The sequence below is a fragment of the Ammospiza nelsoni genome, chromosome 9 (assembly GCF_027579445.1).
Source record: "Ammospiza nelsoni isolate bAmmNel1 chromosome 9, bAmmNel1.pri, whole genome shotgun sequence".
Taxonomy (NCBI): Eukaryota; Metazoa; Chordata; class Aves; order Passeriformes; family Passerellidae; genus Ammospiza; species Ammospiza nelsoni.
The window spans coordinates 7567534-7590401 of record NC_080641.1 but is presented as its reverse complement, the minus strand read 5'-3'; the positions used below and the strand labels follow the sequence as shown (position 1 = coordinate 7590401).

At 51.9% G+C, this 22868-nt stretch overlaps 1 protein-coding gene across 2 annotated transcripts in view; it reads right to left on the bottom strand.

Moving 5' to 3' along the window:
* Positions 1-22868, bottom strand: part of LMX1A (LIM homeobox transcription factor 1 alpha) — a 43702-nt gene that overhangs the window by 2891 nt on the left and 17943 nt on the right. For both annotated transcript variants that reach the window (XM_059478529.1, XM_059478528.1), the window contains exon 3: positions 4002-4234. In XM_059478529.1, the coding sequence (XP_059334512.1) occupies positions 4002-4234 (233 nt within the window). The remainder of the gene's footprint in view (positions 1-4001; positions 4235-22868) is intronic.

The following is a 22868-nucleotide window of genomic DNA, read 5'->3' as shown; positions in this document are numbered from 1 at the left end:
CCTTTCCCAGAAAGCTCCTTCAGTGTTCATCCGGGAATGGCTGATGGAGCTGAGGTGCAGGTTGGACATGGATGGGGCTCTGCAAGCCTGTGCTTGGCCCAAATCCATCCCAGGGCTCTGGGAGAGGGGGATGTACCAGGGAGTTTGGGTAATTCCTGGGGAAAACAGGCCAGGTCAAACCCCACGGCAAGGGCTAATCATGGATCACACACAGCAGGAAAGTCTCAATCCCAGGTGGGAATGAGGAAAAGCAAGAGCAGATCTCCAGGGTGAGGGGAGGCAAAGATCCCAGAGGAGCAGCAAGAATGCTCTCAGGCACCAGTCACCTCTCCTCTCCACACTCCTTATTCCAGCCAGGAGCCTTTCCCTGTCAGTGGGCAGGGAGAGCTCTTGGTGCTGGCAATCCCTAGAGAGCCGGGAGCTGGGTCTGGCCCCCAGGAACCAGAGCCTTGCTGCTGCTCCAGCTCCCTCCCTGCTCACAGCACACCCACGGCATTCCCACACCAACAGGAAGAACAAACTGATGTTTCCTGGCACGTCCCAGCCCGAGGGATGCCACACTGGAGCTGGTGTGAGAACCCCAGTGAGGAGGTTCTGATGGGGATGAGCAGTGGCTCCTGCTGCTGCTGCCTCCTTCCCAGTGCTCTGCCAAGCTGCTGGCTCTCCTGAGTGCTGAAGGAGATTAATTTTGATGGAAAGGTAGAGATTTTTACAAATCGTGGGAGAAGGAATGTCAAGTGGTCAATGAACCACCCGAGCACGAGGTCAGCGCCCCACTCCTCTCCAGCCACAGGCTCATGGGCTCCATCAGGCCCATGATGCTCAAAACCCTCTCCAAGGGGGAAAACCTGCTCAGAGCAGCCTCTCCAAGCCCTCCCCCCGCCAACACCTGCTCCCCAAATCCCTCCCAGTGTCAAAGGGAAAGAAGGAAAAGCGAAGCCGGATTTGGCGGGGTATTACTTTTAATTAACTCTCCCTTTCAAGCCTTTCCCCACTGAGGAGGGGGGAGAAATTAATGAGTGTCTGGGGCTGCCCTGACGTCACCTGGGAAGGGGCCTGGGCCGTGGATCTTGTGGATATTGTGGATATTGTGGATATTGTGGATATTGTGGATATTGTGGGGCTTGGTGCCCCCGCTCCGACCTGCCGAGCCCACATCCCGCCGCCGGGGCCGGGACATTCCTCGCCCAGGGAGGATTTAGGGAGAGCAGGAACGTTAGGACGTTTTTAATTGGAAAGCAGGGTCCTCTTTCAGAGGGGCTTGTTTACTCAGGCTGGGCGGCGGAGGCTCGGGGGAGGCAGTAATTGAAGCGAGGGTTTGGGAGATTACAGACAACATATGGCTCGCTTTTTATCTCTGCTTTCTCATAAAGTGGCCCTTGGTGTGCGGGGGCTGGGGGCAGGGAGGGAGGGAGAGGGCCTGGGGGGCTTCAAAGCAGCCAGGGGGGGACAGGGAAGAGGCTGGAGGAGCTCATCACATGCTGCTGGTGAAAGGCATCCAGAGAGGGGACACCACTGTGCATCTCCTGGTCACCACTCTGCATCCTCTGGACATCACTGTGCATCCCCTGGACATCACTCTACATCTCCTGGGCACCACTCTGCATCCCCTGGACACCACTGTGCATCCCCTGGACACCACTGTGCATCTCCTGGACACCACTGTGCATGTCCTAAACACCACTGTGCATCCCCTGGACATCACTCTACATCTCCTGGGCACCACTCTGCATCTCCTGGACATCACTGTGCATCCCTGAACACCACTGTGCATCTCCTGGACACCACTGTGCATCCCCTGGACATCACTCTACATCTCCTGGGCACCACTCTGCATCCCCTGGGCACCACTGTCCATCCCCTGGACACCACTCTGTATCTCCTGGGCACCACTGTGCATGCCCTGAACACCACTGTGCATCTCCTAAACACCCCTCTGCATCTCCTGGACACCACTCTGTATCTCCTAAACACCCCTCTGCATTCTCTGAACACCCCTCTGCATCTCCTGGGTCTGTGGGGAGGAGAAGCCACCAACACTGAGCATCCATGGGGGATGTGCATCTGGGCTGGTCCCTGCTGTGTCATTGTCCCCAGCGTCCCAAGACAAAGCTGGGAGCCACCAGAAGCAGCCAGGGACAAGCTATGGGGTCAGTGGGGAGATGGCAAGGGCCAGGGACAAGCTATGGGGTCAGTGGGGCAATGGCAAGGGCCAGGGACAAGCTATGGGGTCAGTGGGGCAATGGCAAGGGCTGGCACCCCCCAGCCAGAGGCTGCCAGGCCATGTCAGGGGCTTTGGGTTGGGTTTCTGATCAGCCAAGGGGTTGCCTTGCCCTTTTGACTCCCACGCTGGCCCTTCACATCCCTCGGGTCTCAGCTGGAGTTTCCACCAAAATAAATCTTTCCCCCGGGGGTTTTTGCTAAGCTGAGGCTCTTGGTTTGACAGTGGGGCTGGACCACAGGCTGATGAGTGGCTGGGGAGGAAAAGCTCCCCAACCTTTCCCCAAATGCCCTTTTCCCCCACTAGGAACAAACCCAAACCATTGTGGCTGATTTGCTTTCTCTTCCTCATTGGTTCCTATTTTAACTGGAAAGGGTTTGTATATCCCAGAGGAAAAAGCAGTAATTTTTCTATCAGTTAAGGACTTTCCCAGGGCTAAGGGAAGAGCCAGTGCCAGTGGGCTGGGTCCTGCTGCACTCCTGCCTCTCCAGCTCCTCCAGGGCTGGACCATCACTCACCAGCTCCCCTCAGCCACCTCCTCCCATGGACTCACTCTGATTTTTAAACATCACCACTGTTAATTGCAAGGAGGAAGAACTTTTTTGTCCTGAGCTAGCAGGGTTGAGGGCTCACACAGAACCCACACAGGCAGTGCTGTAAGACAGAAGGGCTTTCACTGCAGAGGAGCTCAATATTAAAGAGAAATACAATTTTTGGGCAATTTTTGCTCCCTATCTATGCAAACCATCCCTTCACAGATCTTCTCCCAGTTACAGCACTCCAGGCTTTGTTGTGTCTGTGCTTCACATCTTAACAGCACACCCCTAATCTTGATTTCTACTTTTTTTTAAATCCAGTGCTTTGCTCCAGTAGGGAAAAGACAGCCCCCTACCACAGCTGCTGGCAGTCTTTTCCAGAGCAGAGAATTTCCAAGGTAAATCCTTTCCCTCCACAAATCAGCCTTTTCCCCAGTGAGAGATTTTAGGGGGAACTGAGAGAGTGGTGAGGAGCAGGGCTCTGTGGGGATGGCGTTATCCTGAGGATTTTGGCTAGCAGACCATCAGATCATTTCCACCCTCCCACTCCCCAGCACTGGCCTTTCTCACTAAACTTGCCTTCCTGGGAAGCATTCAGGTTTAATTTGCATTGAGTGCAGATAACATATTTTAATGCTGGTCTGATGCTCTGGGCAACCTAACCTGGCTGTGACACTCTGGCTGGAGCAGGATGCTGGCCCCCTGCCCACCACCTCTCCTGCAGCCCCCCTTGGCTCTGCAGTGTCCCCACAGTGTCCCCATGATGGGTCAGCAGCTGCTGGGGACACAAGGTTTGCAGACTCCCTGCTGCCAACTCATGTTTCAGCTCCATGCCTCAGTTTCCCCTTGTTATTAAAAGGAGTGACTAGAGCAGAAGCAGCTCCCTTCTTGTTCTCAGCCTTTACAGGGGCAGGAAAAGGGACAGGCAGGGACACTGAGGCACAGGGCAGGGACAAGGGTTTAGCCCTAGGTTTAGTCAGTGGCCAGCTCTCCCTCCCACATCCAGGGAAGCTGCACGGGCCAGGAGCACAAACCCCTCCAGAAATGAGCCTCATGAGGTGGGATGGAACACACAGCATCCTCCAGCCCTCCCTGCTCAAGCCCTCACCACCAAGGTGCCTGGAGGACCTTACAGAGCTCATCCCCTCAGCCCAAAGGGCAGAAGTTCAGGGCAGCGAGCCCAAACCTCACCTCCAGACCCCTGTGAGGGGCCTGGCAGCGGGATCAGCCAGGGAGTCCCTTACCAGAATCCGACAGAGCCGGGCTCACCAAGCTCAGCAGCTCCCGCTCCTTCTCGTAGTCGCCCTTACAGAGGAGCTGCCCCTCCTTGAGCACGAACTCGTCGCCCTTCTGCAGGCGCCGCTCGCAGACGCAGCAGCAGAAGCAGTGCAGGTGGTAGACGCTCTTCTGGGCGCGCATCACCAGCTCGCTGGGCGCCACGGCCTCCAGGCAGCCCGCGCACTTCACCGCGAACAGCCTGCGGGACAGACAGACCAACAGACACGGCTGAAGTGGTCAGAACACAATCTCTTTGCCACAGCCAGACCAACAGACAAGGCTGAAGGCATCACAGCACAACCTCTTTGCACACCCAGACACGGCTGAAGGGGCCAAAGCACAACCTCTTTGCACACCCAGACACGGCTGAAGAGGCCAAAGCACAACCTCTTTGCACACCCAGACCAACAGACACGGCTCAAGGGCTCAAAACACAACTGTTGCAGACATCTTTTCAGTAAAAATCCTTTCTGAGGATTTTTTCCTTCTGAGAAGCTGAGAGGCCTCAGGGACAAAATGTAAACAGTGGTTATCTGCTGCTGTGGAATGCAACAGGTGGATCCGTGATTGGTCCCATGTGGATGTTTGGAATTAATGGCCAACCATGGCACAGCTGGCTCTCTCTCTGTCCGAGCCACAGACCTTTGTTGATTCATTCTTTTCTATTCTTAGCTTAGCTAGCCTTCTGAGATGAAACCTTTTCTTCTATTCTTTTAGTATAGTTTTAATGTAATATATATCATAAAATAATAAATCAAGCCTTCTGAAACATGAGTCAAATCCTCGTTTCTTCCTTCAACCTGAGACCCCTCTGAACACGGTCACACACAACCTCTTTGCACACCCAGACCAACAGACACATCTGAAGGTGTCAAAGCACAACCTATTTGCCACAGCCAGCCCGCTGTCACACCCTGTGGGTGATGGGACAAAGGACAGGGCAGCCACAGTGGGCAGATTGTCACCGTGGTGTTTTATGACAAATCCCTTCGCCAGGATTTTTCTCCTGAGAAGCCTCAGAAAAGAAATGTGAACAATAATTATCTGATTGCTTGGAATGTGCTCTGGAGGTTTGCTGTATTGGGGAACTCCCTCTTTTTCCACGTGTCTGTCCATCTGATGTGTCTCTTGGAATAAAGAGAGAACGTTACCATGTGGAGAAGAGCGCTTCCGATATTTTGCCTTCATTTATGTAAGACCGTGTGGGCTGGGGTCAATAGCCCACAGACTATTGACCCTATTGTCAATGGTCCAGAGTGGACCCAAACAACCCGTCCAGACATGGTCTTACAGAGATTGTTTACCAACAGGTGCACCTTTGATTGGTTCCATGTGAATTGTTTTTAATTAATGACCAATACCAGTCCAGCTGCGTTGGACTCTCTGGTCAGTCGCAGGTTTTTATTATTCATTCCTTTCTAGCTTTCTGATGTATCCTCTCTCTTTCTTTAGTAAAGTTTCAGTATGTAATTTCTTTTAATATAATATGATAAAATAATAAATCAGCCTTCTGAGAATTTGGAGTCAATTCTCATCTCTCACTTCATCCTGGGGACCCTCACAGCACCACAACAGGGAGATGCATCTGTGTCACCTCCTTGGTGCATTGAGGGGCTGGGGACAGCGCTGCTGGCACTCTGCAGTGACAGGGACGTGCTCTCAGTGCTGCACAGTCACCCAGTGCCAATGGGAGGTGCTGCTTTTGGGTCAACTTTAGCAGTTTTGGGGATCACCAGGTGGTTACCATAAATGCGGGCAAGCGATGAAGAACCCGATGCCCAAAAAACAAAGTTATTAAACCAAGCAGCCCAGGTACCACCAGCACAAGACAGCACCAGCTCCACACAAGTTCTATCAAACCAACTCCCCACTGCCACCTCCCTCCAACTCATGCCAAGACCCAAGGAGATGCTGGAGACAGCAGTGGGATCAGGGAGCTCATCTGTGCTGCTCCACAAGCACCTGCAGAAAGTATCCCCACCCTCCCTCACCCACGAACCACCCCATCCCTCTGGCCCCACCCTCACTTGCACAGGAATGGACACACAGGAGTGTCTAATGTATCATAAAAATCAGGAATTTCATAATAAAGACGATAGCATAAAAATCAGAATCACATCAGGAGTGTCTAATATATCATAAAAATCAGGAATTTCATAATAAATATCATAGTATAAAACTATCATAAAAATCAGAAACACATCAGGAATGTCTAATATATCATAAAAATCAGGAATTTCATAATAAAGATCATAGCATAAAAATACAACAGAAATCAGAAACACATCATGAATGTCTAATATATCATAAAAACCTCCAAGACAGCAAATCTGGGGTTAAGGCCAGTGCCAGACTGAAGACTTGACATGTCAAAAGGAAAAGCTCAGCTTGTTCCTTGACATTGATGTGACAGGGTTTGAGGCATCCCTAATTAAACTGTTCCCAGGTTTCAAGACTCTGGCTCCAGACTTAAAAGCCAATAATAATAACAACAGCAATAACACTTTAGGTTGGAACACAGCTTTTCTTTCTCCCAGTTTAAATGTCCCTACTGAGAATGATCAATGATTTACAGCTGGGAGAAATGGAGGTGGGAAAAGCAGAGGTGGCAGCATCAGTGTTGGCTTCAGAGGACTTGCAGGCACCTGGAATCACCCTTAGGCACAGATATTTTCAGTAAATGGGATGAGCCACAGAGATGTTTGAAGGTATCAAACCAGAACCTCTTTGCCACACCCAGATATTTGAGTTCTTGGCTTGGACATCACATAGAAAAAAAAAAAAAAAACACCACTGTTTACCCAGCCTTGTCCGAAATATCTGTGGGAACTGGACATTATTATTCCCCTGTCTTGGTGACTTTGGCCCAGAAAGAGAAGTCAAAAGTCAGCACACATCCTGCAGAGGTTACCTCCGAGCTTTCAACCCCATCTTCTTTTTTTTTCTTGGCTGTTACAGAAACCCAGATAAAAAATGTGCTGAATCAGCCCCATTCTGAGAAGCAGATAAATGCAAAACCTTCATGGGAAAACCACCAGAAAATGGGGATTGTTTGAAAAAGTGCTTTCTTCCTCCCAGGTTTTCCCCAAGTAGTGTTGGCAAGCACAAGGGTCTGGTGTAACACTCTCCCCATGCCAGCCAAATCCTGGGCACCCTCAGCAAAACATGACATTCCCAAAGAAATAGGAAAGGGGTGTTATAAAGCTTTTATAAAACACCACAGAAACAGGGAAATCATCAAATAAAAAGGTTAGGGAGTTCATAATTGCCATCAGTAGCTTTTAGATTTCTACATTTAGCTTTAATTCCCCAAATTTACCTACAACTGCCTGCCCCTAAGATGTATTTCCAACATCCCTGTGAAGAGACGGATGTGCATTCCCTTGAAAGCATCCCTTCTGAAGGGTCATTTATTTCTTGTTCCACCTCAAACATACACTGGCTTGCATTAATATTTCTGTAGTCACTTCATCTTTAATTATGTCTCTTTTATGTCAAAGGGGAGGCTATTTGTATTCGTCTGGCAACACATTCTCATCCTGTTTAAATGATGTTTAAGCCCTACCTGTTGGGATTACCAACTGCTCTCAGCAATAAAATATTGATAAGATATTATTTTACTGCCAGCTAATCTCCAGGAATAAATGTGCCCAAAATTTGTTTCCCAGGCACTTATTAGAGAGCCAATAACCTTTGCCAACCAGGCACAGCAGCACCACCCCAGCAGTGGATGTTTCCAAGCCCAAAGGGTGCTGCACAGCAGGGAGGTGTGAGATTTAGGTAAAAGCTGCCTGATATCAGACACTTAAAGCCATTCCTAGGTCGCTGAATAAATGACTTTATTTCCAAAGCAGCTCCCACTGAGGGATGCTGATCAGTCCAGGTGTCCTTCACTGCCCAATGCAGGACTCCCCCATCCCTGGGCAATGTGAGCTGCAGAGAAACCCCCATAAAACCAAAAAGAGCCCCTTGCAAACACACCATAAACTGAGACCTCAGGCACTAAAAGGTCACAGGCAGAAAAAACACGATCTGGCACAGGTAGCAATGGAGAGAGAGCAAAGGGTCTTGCTGGTGCCTCAACTCCCTTGAGACCCAGACTCCAGCAATTAATTTAACATTTTAGCCTCAGTGAGACACACCAGCCTGGATCCACAGAGGTTTTCCTCCATCTCTGGGACCTTCAGCTCCATGCCCAGCTCTCTCCTGCTTCACTTATGGCATTTTTGGGATGCTTTAGTTCTCAGTAGCGTTTTTCTCCTGTGGTTCCAAAGTTAAGTCAGGCCTGACTGGGTTTGTTTAGCCAGGTGGGAAGCTGGCCAGGGCACCAGACAGGGAGATTGGGATGCTTGGTGGAGAACCAGGAGCTCAGTAAACACCTCACTGAAGCACTGACAGTGAGTATTTGTAAATAAAACCAACATGCTCAACTTAGGAGGAAGTGGAACAAAAAGACAGTGATGTGAGCAATTTTTATCACCACACACAGCCTTTTGTTTTTGTTTTTTGTTTTTTTTTTAAGTTTAGGTCTCTTTTGAAATGACAAGCTGCAGTTTTGAAGCCGAAAGGGGCTGGCGGTGGCTTTCAGGAAAATCTTGAAGCAAAATATTTGGGCATTTCCAAAAGCGCCACATTTCTGGGGGCATTAGGCATATACCCCAGGATGCAGCACCACTTCTCCTTGCCCATTCCTCCTTCCCAACCAAGCATCCCAGACCTCTCCTTTGGGGTTTCCCATCCACGTAGCATCACCAGCAGCTCAGTAAACACCTCACTGAAGCACTGACAGTGAGTATTTGTAAATAAAACCAACATGCTCAACTTAGAGGGAACTGGAACAGAAAGACAGTGATGTGAGCAATTTTTATCACCACGCACAGCCTTTTGTGTCTGATCTCAAAAATATTCCTATTCTTGGAGGTTGTGGTTTTTGGGTTTGTTTTTTTTTTTTTAAGTTTAGGTCTCTTCTGAAATGACAAGCTGCAGTTTTGAAGCCGAAAGGGGCTGGTGGTGGCTTTCAAGAAAATCTTGAAGCAAAATATTTGGGCATTTCCAAAAGCGCAACATTTCTGGTATTTCCCCCAGGATGCAGCACCACTTCTCCATGCCCATTCCTCCTTCCCAACCAAGCATCCCAGACTTCTCCTTTGGGGTTTCCCATCCACGCAGCATCACCAAAACCCTAAAAAATACCGACACAGGGCCAAAGTCACCTCTGGGATGCTCATCCTGCATTCCCTCCCTATGTTCGGGGTGCGGCCCCGGTGCCAGCAGAGCCACCAGCGCCTCTTTCCCCGTTCCTGAGGGGGTGACAGGCTGAAAGGGGGGCCGTGATTGACGGGCGCTTCCCGGCTGCTGTCTGTCTGTCTGCGTGCCCCGCATACAAAGGCGGCCCCGCGGAGCCTCCCGGGGCGGGGACGCCGATATTGAATCGTGACGGACAAATCTCAATGGCCGAGCCTTGGGTTGGGGCTGCAGGGAAGGGGAGCTCTGCTTCCCTCCCTGCCTGCTCCAGGGATGGGGTGAGAGGGGCAGGGGCAGCCCCTGGGTGACCCTGCATTGGCACCATCCACAGGGATGTCGGGTTCTCCAACACATCTGCCCCACTCGCCCCACGTTGTGCATTTTGGGTTTTCCAGCACACCTGCCCCACTCACCCCGTGTTGTGAGTTTTGGGTTTTCCAGCACACCTGCCCCACTCACCCCATGTTGTGATCACACCTGAGCAGGTCCTGACCTGATGGAATCCTGATGGATGCTGAGAATTTTAAGTTTTCTGTGCTGAAGGGCACAGACCCACATGGAAATACTAAACTGGCATTGACCAATCCATCAGGAGGTGCTGGGAGCACCAGCCTGGCCTGGACCCTTGACCCAAATGCCTTCTCCCCGAAATGTTTTTACTCTGCAAATTCTCTTATCCTCCAAGTGCCATCAGCCTCCAACACCCTCACCTTCAATGGTCCTTGCCCTTGTTTCCAACAGCCTGGCATTCAGAGCCATGAATGCCACCAAGGCCACGATACTGGCGTGGGGATGAGCCAAGGGTGCAGGAGGAGGCTGGCAGTGAGTGCCAGCAATGAGCCACAGGGAGTGAGGACTCTGGATTGAGTTGTGTTGGCACTTGGTCACCTCCTCACCCACTGCCGCTCCCTGGAAGGGGGGGGACATCATCACCAGGTCCTTGAAAGGAGAATGGAGAAATGCCGCTTTGCTGTCAACCCTGCACCCCTGGCTTGGGAATGAGCCACTGCCCTGCTGATGGTGGGCTCACATCACCCTGTCCCTGCTCATGGAGCCAAAGGAGGGGCAGAGGGCATGGCCCATGGCCAAGCAGGAAGGGCATGGTGGCAGTGAGGGCATCCCCCAGCTGCAGCCATGGATCCTTGGCCCTGGCAGGAGGGATGCTGACACCACAGGAGTGACTCAGAAAGAGCTGAGTCCATCTCAGCACTATGGAGAGCAGGCTGGGCACATGCTGGGCACCACTGGGGAGCACAATCCAGAGGGCAGCTCCACACCAAGGATCACCTCCAAACCCACACTGCGCCTCCAGGCTCCCAAGCTGATGGAGGTAAAGCACCCACAGCCTCCCTCATCTCCCTCCCTGTGCACCCCAAGCCCTCAGGGAGCTCTCTGGTGGCACAGGGGAGGGATGTTTTCCCCGGGGCTCTTCTCCTGACCCTTCCCTGTCTCCCAGCTCCCTCCCCCCCGAGGCGGACAAGTGTTCGCTTTACTGCCTGGCAACGGGGCCGGGGCTAAGCTTGCTAAAATATGAGTGTTTTTTGGCTGGAGTACCAGAAGGCTGCAGTCCTACAGAGAGAAAAAAATTGAGCACTCCATGCCATGGCTCCAGAAAGGGGGAGAATTAGGTTTCACACCGAGCAGGCTGGACCATGGCATTCTTTAGTTAATGCTTAACAAACGCCCAAACAAAAGCAGCCAACTTCGCTGCATGTTTGTAAAATGTATTCTCAGCAGATTCGGGTTTATTGGAGAATTCGCTCGCTCTGCAGCAAGTGGCGTTTTCCTTTTTTTTTTTTTTTTCCTCTCCTTTAATTTCCCTTCTCCTCCCCCCCCCCCCCAGCTCAAGCCCTTCTCATTCCTGCTGCCTGAATGCATCTTCCAACACTTTGAGGGAACATGGCAACCGAGCTGAAATGGGCTTATTCCACCCCAGGGGCTGATGTGAGCTCGCCTCCATGGCCCTGGGGTGCAAGTTCTCCCTGGGGTTCAGCTGAGCTGCTGCTGCCAAGAGGGAACAGGGAGCCCAAAAAGCCAAGATCTGGCCTCTGGCAGATTCACCAGGGGTGAATCACTGATTCACTTGGCTGGTGGGGCTGTATGCTTTGACAGGCCAGAGAGCAAGGAAGGGAGGAGAAGCCTGAGAGTCCTATTTTTGGCCTTTCTTCACCTAACCCAGCTCTTTCAGGGTCCTCACCCAGGGGTTCATCCCACTGTGCCATGCATTCTCGGAGAGCCCATCATGGCAGAGGATGCCAAAAAGCACAGCTTGCTCCCAAAGGCAGAGCCAGTATCCGGTGTGGAGGAGGGGGCAGCCCCATCCAGGGACTCAGAGGCTTTGAAGAGGTTAAATTATGGAATCTATGGCTCCTGCTCTGTAATAGGCACCTCAGCAGGTCCCATGTCCCCCCCAGGGCCTGGTCCAGTGATGAGGGACACATTGGGGGGCTGCTGGCAGAGAGGAAAGGGGGAGCAGCAGAGGAGAGGGGGCTGATGCTGGGCTGCTCAACCCTCCTTCTGCTACATGGGAACCATCTGAGCTTTCCCAGGAAAGGGCACCTTCGCCCCTGACTCCTGGATGGGGTCCAGAAGCGGTCACTTAACACCTCCTGGACGCTCCAGAGACCACGGCAGGGGCACTGCTACAATGATGGGGTTAAGTAAACAGGCAAACGAAGCCTTCCCAGTGAGCAGCCGCTGCCAAGACACACCAGCAGCCCTCCCTGCGTCCAAGTAAAAGGTGGAGCAAGTGCACATCTCCCAAGGCTGCTCTGTGTTGCTCCGTTTCTCATCAAGGACACACTAATAAGACTTTCACCAACAAGGTCCCACAGCAGCTGATGGCTCTGTTCCCCTTCCAGGAGCCTGATAAAAATCCTGTGCTTGATGGCAGGAGTGGCCAGAAAGTGATCTCCTGAGCAAGGCCAGAAGGCCAACACCAAAATGCTGATTTTCCTCCCCATCTCCCTGAAGACCTGTTCTTTTGGTGTCCCCCCACCCTCAATAACAACGTGTAGCATCAGACAGCATCCCAGCACTGACGAAGAACCAGAGGCACAGGTAGGAGGGGGAGAGGCACACACAACACCACGTCCAGGCCCAAATGCCATCCCAGTGAAGCCAACCCAAGGATCACTCCCATCCAGCCCACAGCCCAGCAGCCCTGCATCCAAGCAATGCATCTCCCACCAAGCTGAATTTTGAGCAGCGACCCCCCCCCCCCCCCGCCATGCCCCCAAGAAAACAAGGATAATTGAAAAACCACAATATCACTAGTCAAATTTAATATTGAGAGTGAGTGAGTGGGAGCCAGAGGTCAGAATTAATTACACCCCACCATATTTCAGCACGCTGCCGCAGCTCCGTGTCCTTTCCTTGGGGAGCAGTGCTTCCACAGAGAGGTCGACAGACATTATTAGAAAGGACTGATTTAAACGTACCCCCAGGAGCTTTTCAGCTTGTCTCTTCAGAGCCTTTGTTTGTACTGAGATTAATGGAGAGGCAAATGATGGAAAAGCAAAGTCACCAGGAGCAAGAGGATGTGCCATTGCTGCCGCCACCACCCTGATTTGGCTGGCTTTGTGAGCGGGGCAGGAATAGCCAGGAGAGAAGGAAACGCTGCTCGTGTCATTCATTTTGTGGGTAAAAATGTGAAGATCTTGAAAACTATTCTTTTTTGTTCGTTTGTTTGTTTGTTTTCCAAGAAAAAGATATCCTGGCCGAAACCTCCTGCAGGCTGGCTTTCCTACCCCCTTGGGGATTTTACACACATGCTGGTTTTTTGATGTGCTGTACCACCGCGGGGAGAAGGAGATATTTTCATTCTGCTCCAGATTAATGTACTCCTCTTGCAAATCATTGTATTTGTTTCTGATTTTGTTTTATAAACCTCCTGTGATGGAAAATTAATACAGACACAAACCCAAATTAAACCTTTCTATTTTCCATTCATATTTTCAAACAGAGAGCTACAAAAACAAAACAAAACAAAATAAAACAAAACAGCAAAGGAAAGATAGAGCATTCTGATTAAACAGAAATCTCATTCCTTGGGCACAGCCAATTCTTTACTGGTTCCAGCCCTGAACAACCTGATCCACATGCAAGTGAGCCCTGCTCCAAGCAGAAGAAGGACTGAGAAGAATTCCAGTCCTTTCCAGCCCCAGCTCCCTTGTGGGACCACAAATTCACCTCCACCTTTCTACCAACAGGTTCAAAAGGGATCAGGCAAATCCAGGGGACTGAGTTCAACACCTGCCTGGACCCTCAAGTCCAATCTCACCTTTAGGACCCCCCAAATCCCAAATAATCCCCCAGGGCTGCCGTGGCCTTGCGAGGCTCTCCTGGAGCATCCCCACTGAGGCCAGTGCGGGTGCACAGGGCCCAGCTGGGAGCCTCGGCTGCTCTCCAGTCTCCTAGGCTACAATCAAGGCTTGCCTTTCCCTTTATTAAACAGCAACCCCACATTCCCCCCAAGGGCTCTGGGAGCATCCAGGGATGGGGCTGCAGGAGCAGCCGTTTCCCAGGCGTTCCGCATTCAACCGGGGCTGTTTGTGCCCGACGTGCCGACGCGGCAAATTCTCATTAGGAGGCGGCCAATATCCTGTGGAGCTTCCCGGCGCTCCGGTGGCCATAAAAATCGCTGGGCTGTATAAAAGCTAAACAGAGCAAACCCACTTGGACACAGGGAGCAGCTGCTTCGGAGCAGCTCGGCAAACAGAGATCGGCGGGAGCGCGCTGGGCAGGGAGATAGCACTCGCCCGCCCCGCTTATTTCTTGCCTTATCTTTGATTTCCCTCACCCTCACGCAGGCTTTTGCATAAATATCATCTGCGTGTGTTGTCAAGTTGTTGGGATGGGTTTGTTGGGGTTTTTTCTTCCCCCTCCCTCAGCAGCATCTCCACAATGGGAAGCAGCTGCTGCTGTGGCTAAGGGGCTGCTCCGGAGCAAAATCTGCACTCGCATGGAGATATCTCAGAAGAATCATCCTTCATACATAGCTCCGTGCACTAGAGAGCACTATAACATGTGTTTCCATGAAGTTTAACTGCTCAGCTAAACAAGCGTGCTGGAAATGCCAGAGGAATATGCTCTGGAATGAATGGAAATACTCGTCTGAAAAGACATTAAATTTAAGCCATCTTTTTTCTCTCCCCCCTCGTTGCGCCGCTGAGCTCATGTTGCTGCTCTCTCCTGGTGTGTCCTTTTGGGAGAAACAAATGTTTGGGGTATGTTTTGCAGCCTCGTGGCACTGGAGACAGGGATGAGATAAGAGATGAGGGTACACGGGGGCATTTCATCCCATCGGTGGTCTGTGGATGCAGAGGCAGAGCCAGTCCAGAAGCTCATCCTCTGTGATCCCTGCAAGAGATCGGCTCCCAAATGACATCTCACGTGTGGAAAATCAGAGCTCTGCCCTTCATGGGCCTGAGCATCAGCTTCTGGGAGGTACAGAGCATCTTAGAGCGGCTCAGTCTTACAATAAGAGTGATAAAACCTCAGGAAAATTTGACTATTAAGAGTTCAAAATTTGCTTGAGCTTCTCTAGAGCTTTTTCCTCTTCATTCTGAGCAAGTTCACATTTTTAGCCAATGTTCTCTTGAAAATTCAGCAATCCACCAATGCAAATCCAAACGTCTCTTTGATTTCTGTCGAGTGAATGCATTTCAAGGTGATTGCAGTAGCCCCCAGAAAAGGCTCTGACTGATGCCAGTAAATGACAAGGCTTCTCAGATCCTGACACCAGTCAGGAAGGTCAATATCCATCACTGGGGGAAGATGCTCAAAAGGCTCCAAAATGGCCTGAAGATGCTCAGCATTGGTTCTGGTTAAGAGATTCCCCATAAAATTATTTTCCTTTGTTCTACTTGCTCTATTTTATACCCATATATGTGTGTGCATATACATATATGTGCACATGAGGTATTTTTTTCTGAAAAATCTTAGCTTTACACAGAGATTTTTAAATCCAGCCACAAGCCTAAGTTCAAGTCACACTGCAGCGCTGTGCCCAGGGATGCTGAGCCATCTGGCAAAGAGGGACTTGGGTGCTTTGCTCCATCCAGCCAAATCCCTGGCTGGATGCCATCTCACCACTCCTGACCCAAAACGTTTTTCTGGAGCTTTTTGATCTTAAAAACCATATATTTTCTTTTTTTCCCCCTTGGATTTTCACACCAAGGAGTGCTGAGGCACCGGAATGTCATTCCAGGCAAGAACTATTGATGCTCTTTCCCCCACACCCCTCACATCCCACAGCACCCACGACCCTCCCAGTGTGTTCTGATCACCAGCGAAGGCTGAGCAAAGAGCAGAGACCCCTACAAGAGGCGCCAAGGGTGCAGGGACACCCCTGTCCCCTGTGCCACCACTGGGTAATGCCACAGTCAGAGCTGCAGGGCCACAGTGCCCAGCTTGCCAGGCTACCTGAGACAGGTCCCAGCGCTGCCAAGGCAGCAGGATGAGCTTTTGATGAATTAGATGGCAAAAGCAAACATGCTTTCTCTAGGAAACAGGTTCCTGCCACTCGTCTGCTCAGGGTTATCGCAGCATCAGGGGCAGCAGCCCTTCCCAGCAGCCTCCCTCGGCCGTGGAGGCAGGATATTACTTTGTTGCTTATTCATTTTACTGCTTCTCCTTTCTAAATATTTGCTTGGCAGGGGAAGGATTCCCTTTACACCGTATCTGTTCTTACAGGTCAATTGAATTTCTGGCGCTCTCAATCCCTCTCTCCCTCCAATTGCATTTGCAAAACAAATATTGGTTGTACCAATTAGCTGCGAACCCCTCGCAGAAGATATCCCAAAGCCTTCATTCAGGAGAAGGCTCTCCCACAGCCACGAGGATGGGAACCCACTGCCAGAGTGGCAATGCCACAAATTCCACCCCCAGCAGCCAGAAATGGGTCCAGGTAGGAGGTCAGACCTCGCCAACTGATAGGTTGTTGCCAAATCACATCCTTTAAATGAAAAACAATTAAAAATAAAGGTTTTCCATCAAAATGTCTTGTGGAAACCCAGGGTACCACTGGGAATATTTCTCTGCATGCTCTGGGGTGCCCTGACCCCCATGAGAGCACTGACTTTGACCCTCATTCATGGAGAAAGTTTCCTAGACTAGAATTCTAGTTTTCCTAGAATCCACAAAAGTGTGAAATAGATTATAGAGAGCAGTGTAGGTGCATCACTTGGTGAGAAATTTAGGGTTTGGGGTTGTTAGTATGTTGTGGATGGAAGCAGATGGAGGGCACAGGGTGTCATCCTGGGCTTCTTCTTCATGCTTCTTCTTCCTTCTTCTCCATGGGTTTGGGTGGAATTTTGTAATTGGGCAGGAAAGTCCCCATTGTGGGCTCTTTGGGATCAGTTATTGGGTTAAAAGGGGAAATAATCCAGGTGTCAGTTCTTAATTGGATAGTTTAGCCTTAAAAGACCTTGTACCAAGAGATTGTTGGCCATTTTGTGCCTTCTAATGAAAAGCTGCCCAACTCACAGTAGTGAGACTGTTTTACTGACAAGAAATACTAAACACCTGAGTCAAAAATGAATTACTGTCTCAAGTGCCTTCAATCCAGACCCAGAAAAACCAATGACTGCAAAGAACCTCCACAATGTCTTTATGGTTGGCCTGTGCAGTGCTGGGCTTTTCTAAGCTGCCCCACCAAAAGCAACAGGCACATCCAACCCAAGCACCTCATGACATTTCACCACCCCGATTTCACTGCTCTGGGTTTTATCTGAGACTTCCTTCAAAGGTTTTGTGAAAATCTACAACCGCCACGGGGAGAAAGGAAAAACAGCCTTAAAAACTTGCTGGGTTTTGCCCTGACGAAGCCTAAACAAATGTGAAGAGAGCAAAGGAGATGACCAGATGGCACAGCCACGGCAAGGATCCTTCACCCTCGCATTTTGCTTTTGGTGACTCCCACCTTCTGCCAGCTGCCACGGGGACAGGGATGGCAATGCCAGCCCCGGTGCCACCCCAGCAGGAGGTGTGACACAGCCCCAAGCTCCCAGCCCACCGGTGGCCACCTGCAAAGCGCTCAGAGCACACTGTTAAATGTGTCCTGCCTGTGTCAAAAGTCACAGCCCGAGGCAAAGGCGCAGGGGGTGATGGATGAGCTGATGGATGAGCCATGGAGGTGGGACATGGTGCAGGAGACACTCTGGGCACACCCAGCCACTGGTCCATCCCAGTGAGGATTCCCAGGCTGACAGGGATGCCCAGCTTTGATAAAGCCTCTTTTCCCATGTGCCACCCTCAAAACAATGCTGCAAATCCCAGAAAGCAGGCAAAGCTCACATTCCCCTCCACATCCCCTGCAGCCCAGGGCAGGCAGATTGCCCAGCCAGCCCTGGAGTGCAGGACTAACCCAGCATCAGGGAGAAATGCTTTTTGCCCCAAAACAGGGATGCTTTTTTCTCCACATTTCTTTGAATCACAGCTGGGTGGGTTCCCACTGAAGCCCTGGGGTAAAATGAGACAGGAAGACAGAGCAGGGCCCCCCATACCAGGCCAGGGTACCCACAGGTGGTCAAGTCACCCCAGCAGGCTGGGCTGGGGATGTATAAGATGCTGACACACAAATATGAGCCAGTCCCATCTATGACAGCATGCACACATCCAGCATCCTGGGGTGGAGGGTGGGAAGCAGATGCCTGCTTAGAGAAAGGAGGGACCAGCCACAAACCACTCATGCTCCTCTGCAGCTTGGACAAGCATGAGGCTGCTTGGCTCTGTGTTTTGGGGCCAGGCCCATCTCTCTGGTTTGAGCCCAGAGTCTCATTGAGTTAGCCTGCCCAGAGCTGGTTCTGCCACCAGGCTGTTTCATCCCAACATGAAGCCAATGTTCCCCTTTGTGGCTACAAGGAACTCAGGGCCAGAGAGAGGAAGCAGCCCCCAGTGCTGCCAGCTCCCAGCATTTCACCTGAAATGGGTGACAGAGGGTGCTGGAGGCTCTGTGCCCCCATCTTTCCACTTTTCCCCTGATACCACCTCCCATTTTAAACTGATCTCCATGGCTTGCACCAGGAATGGGAGCTCTCAGGCTGGCCAAGCCCCTCCAGCTTGGAAACGACAACACAGAGGCAAAAATCTTGGTATTTACCCTCAATCCATGTCAAAGGACACGATGGGCAAACCAAGGTCAGGAGCAGTAATTTGTTTTGCCAGCCTGTCTCCCGGAGCAGAGGCAGCCTGAATCCCCCTCCCTCGCACCAAGCAACACGTGTGCCCCATTCCCTGCTGGTGGCATCCCTCAGAGGACGTCACCATGGCACCTCCCAGCCCTGCTGAACCCTCTAAATGTCAGCACCAAAGGCATGTCCACCACATATGGTTATCAGTTCTCCGTGGGTCCATCCATCCCTCCCTCCACTACAGCTGGGTGAACAATTCACAGCGCATAAATTTATCCAGCAGATCCCAGCCCACGTGCTGTTTGCTAACAGTCTGTAGAGAGGCTGTATTTTATCCCTTTGGGTTTCTTGGCCAGCACTCAAGCTCCTGACCCTGATTTATTCGCAATCGGTCAAGAGCCGCATTTCATCTCCGCAGGCCACGTCTGCATGGAGCTATTCCGAGCACGTGGCTCCGTGTCCCGCAGCAGGGCCAGGGGGACACCTCGCCACAGGGCAGCCCCAGCTCCCTGCAGCACCTCCAGCAGGCAATCAGGGGGTTTCGGGTTCCAAAATGGGCTCTGAGGGGGCAAACCAGGGGCCGGGACAAACCGCGGCTCCCGTGCGCATGAAGGCGGTCAGAGCTCCAGATGCCGGCTGGGCTGGCTCCCTGCCTGTCCCCATCCCATCTCCCCATCTCCTGGCCTACCTCTCTGCCTATTTATAGCCACGGGAGACCTTTGCACAGTGCCCCAGCAGCCAGAGGGGTGAGTGAATGGGCGGGACGGCAAATGCCAGCCTTCGACTTTCCAAAATCCTTTCCCCCTTCTGCCTCCCAAGGGAGCTGCCATGGAGAGCCAGTCACGGCCCTGCCTTTGGGACAAAGCCTTGGGAGCAGCTAGGAAGTGTCTCTCAGAGCTGCACCCATCACCAGCACGGCCCTGGGGGGTTTATAAAGCACCCTGGGCTGGGTCTTTGCTAGGGGAGCAATGTCACTCACACACGTGAAACCAACCCAAAAGGTGATGGGAGAGGCACAGAGGAATCAGGGAATTCAGGGAGGGCACAGAGGAATCAGGGATTCAGGGAAAAACAGCGAAGCATCAGGGTTATACTGTGAAGGATCAGGGGTAGCATCAGCCCTATCTGACATCTTCATTGGCAACTGCAATTAGGGACTAATTACCATGTTAATAACATTCGTAGAAGATAATAAACTGGAGAGGATGGAAGGGAGCAAAGCAATCTGAAGGGGACCCTGGAGAAATTAAAAAAAAAAAAATAACAAAGGAAATTCGGCTTGGAAAAATGCAGCTTCTGCAGTTGAGGGAAAAAACATCCGGAGCAGATGCTGCAGGAGGAGGAGGAGGAGGAAGGTGGGAGCAGGGAAGCAGAAAGAGGCTCGGTGTGGGAGCACAAGGGAAGGCAGCCCTTGGCTGCATGGCTTCACTAGGCAGTGGGAGAAGGAGCAGCACCCGATGGTGATACAGCACCCTGCTGGGCTTTTCTTGTAGGAAAAAAATAATAAAATAATAAAATAATGTCCTGAGTAGAACCACTGAATGAAACCTGGCTTCAAACCTGGAGCTGTTTCCCCTCTCACACACTGCTCAGACACCTCCCCTCCTGGCCCCCAGGTGGACTGGGCACACATGGCAAGGGGAGAGGTGGCAGAGCTGTCACCTTCCTCCAGGTGGGCAAGGCAGGGGGACAGCAGTCAGTGCTGCAAAAGGAGGGCCCCCACACCCCAGCTGGACATGGGAGCAATTCCTCTCCTCCTCCTCTGCAGAGCTCCAGCTCCCTGTGCTCAGCCCCTCCTGGCCAGCATGACCTGCCACATACCCCTGTGTTCCCTGTGAGGCTGAAGGTCCTCTTGTCCCCTCTGTCCCCAAACCCCCCAAATCTGCCAGTGACATCTGCCCATGACTGATGGGACACCTGGTGCACCCTGAGGGTGGCACACCTCGGCGATTCCAGTCCTGGCTACATTAACAGTGAAATGCGTGGAACTGTTTTCTTTGTTAGAAAATCCTGTAATTACTCAGATGACCAGAATGAGGTAAGCAGAGTGCTTTTCTTCCAGGGATCCTCACGGACCTGCTCCTCCTGGCACAAACCACGTGGGAGCAAAACCAGGGACAACGCAGGCACTCACATTTGGGAGGGTGGAGGGGATGGAGGGTGGCAGCCTCTCTCACACTGCTCTGGCTGTCCCAGGACACACAAAGAACATTTCATGAAGCACTCCTCCAGCAAATCTCCATCTCTCCATTCCCATGGCAGGAGGGACTTTTGCCCATCCCTGAGATGCATAGATGCAGGAAAGGGCTGGGCCCACTAAAATCCTTCATCCTGGGACACAACTGCTCCTCTGCCTCTCAGCTGGAGCCTACGGCACCAAAATGCCCAGCTGGGCATCCCTGGGAGTGCCTGATAATGCAGGCAGACCAACCAGGACCTGGGTCACTGTCACTGGTGACAAGGAAGGTGACACCAGTCATGTCACTGTGTCCCCTCCAAGCAGCTGCTGTCACCCTGGGTGTCTGAGCCCTCCAGCCCTCCCCTGCAGCATTTGGAGGGTGTAAAAGCACAACCAGCTCAAAGAAAAGCCAAATTCTAACCCAGCAGGAGCAGTGCTTCAGCATGCAGGGACTCTGCGCTGTGCAGGGAAGGGGCAGGAGTTTCACTGCTCCTTCAGAGGGGAACTGAAGTGGTTCCTGATGCTTGGAGGCAGGCAGGGAGGAGGGGAGAAGCTTTTCCATGATTTGTGGGCTGCTCTCAGGCTGTCCCTGCTGCCAGGTCTTGGGCAATTTGATGACTTTTGTTGCAAACTGGAAGAACGGGAGGCATATGTGAAGGAGGAAACTTGCATTCCTCTCGCCTAAGAAATCCCTTCTCACTTTCCCCCAAATCACACATACACCCAATCCCAGCCTCTCTGGGCTGGCTTGGACACCAGCTCCCCTCCCACACCCAGATGACCTACTCATCCAGAAATGGCCAGGGCCTGAGGCTGGGGCGTTATCCTGCTCTCCTTCCCTTCCCATGTGCTGCCTGCACAGCCCTGCGTACAGCCAGGGGAACCCTTCACCTTCCACTGCTGAGCCAAGCCACGGAAAACACCACAAAAAGCCAGCCCCTCCCAGCAGCATCAGTGCAAAGGGAACCCCAAGCCCCCAAAATTCACCCCACCCCTCCAAAGCTGCATGCCAAGCACCTCCACACCTCCTCCTCCTCCTCCTCCACAGATGTCTCCAGTGGCTTGCAAACATGGATGTTGTATTTCTCTGTCCCTGTTCCCAGAATAAAATCCACACCTGGCACTCTGCCTCCAGGAATGGTGATCCCCAAGCCAGGCAGGGGTGGGATGATCTTAAAGGTCTCTTCCAACCTAGAAATTCTGTGATTCTGTGACTCACTGGGTGGTGGGACACAGTGATGGACGTGGCACACCAGGCCACCCTGCCTTGATTCTACAGCACCTCCCCATCCCAGGTGACTCCTCTGTGCCCTGTGGGATGCAGAGGTGGGGAAGGACCCACACCAAGCTGAGCCACAGGGGTGGCATCACCACCTGAGGCCACAAAGGCAAAGGGAGCCTCAGTCCCTGTGAAAGCCTGCAGGGAAGGAGGAAAGCCACCAAAATCAAAGCCACACTGAGCCCTGGGCTAGGGAACCAACTGCTGACAGACCCTCCCTGCTGATTTCCACTGATAACACTGATAACTAACACCGATTTCCACAGAGTGTGACCTCTGAAGCCTAAAGGACACTTTGGTGGGCTGCTCCTGGGGTGGCAATGTCAAGAGTGCCAGCATGGAAACCAAACCACCTCCAAACCACCACCAAACCACCACCAAACCACCTCCTGAGAGGGAGAAAGGGAGGGACTGCTTTCAAAACAAGCATCACAAGGGAGTTCCCACCTCTAACTCGGTATCTATGCTTTGGAGGCTGATTTAAACCTGCCCATAAAAGAAAACCCAGTCCCCACGGCCATCCCTGCCATCCTGGGGAGCTCCTCAGTGGTGAAAAGGTGAAGCTGGGACCCCACAGGAGAGCTGTGGGGGAGAGCTGGGTTAAGCAAGACCCTGCAATCTGGCCACGGGGCGTTTGCCTCTGCAATCTTGGCTTTGCAATGAGTTCCCAGGTCCATTTAACACAGCAAGACAGAAAATTGGACACCAAAGCCTGCTGAGTGCAGGCAGGGCCACCCTGCTCCAAGCCCATCTTGCCGGGGCCTCCTGAATTTCCTTTCCCCTTCCTTTTAAATGGAGAATAAAGACAAAGCCCAAGCTCAGACCCAGATCAAACACAACCTCACAAGGAAGAGCAGCAGGAGAAGTGGAGCACAGTCCTCTCACACAGAGTTTTCCATTCCCACCTCCACGCCCAGCTGAACACGGTGCTTCCCGGCTGGGGTGGGACCCTTCTGGGTAAGAGCAGAAAAAGCTCCGGGGTGGATCCCACCATTCC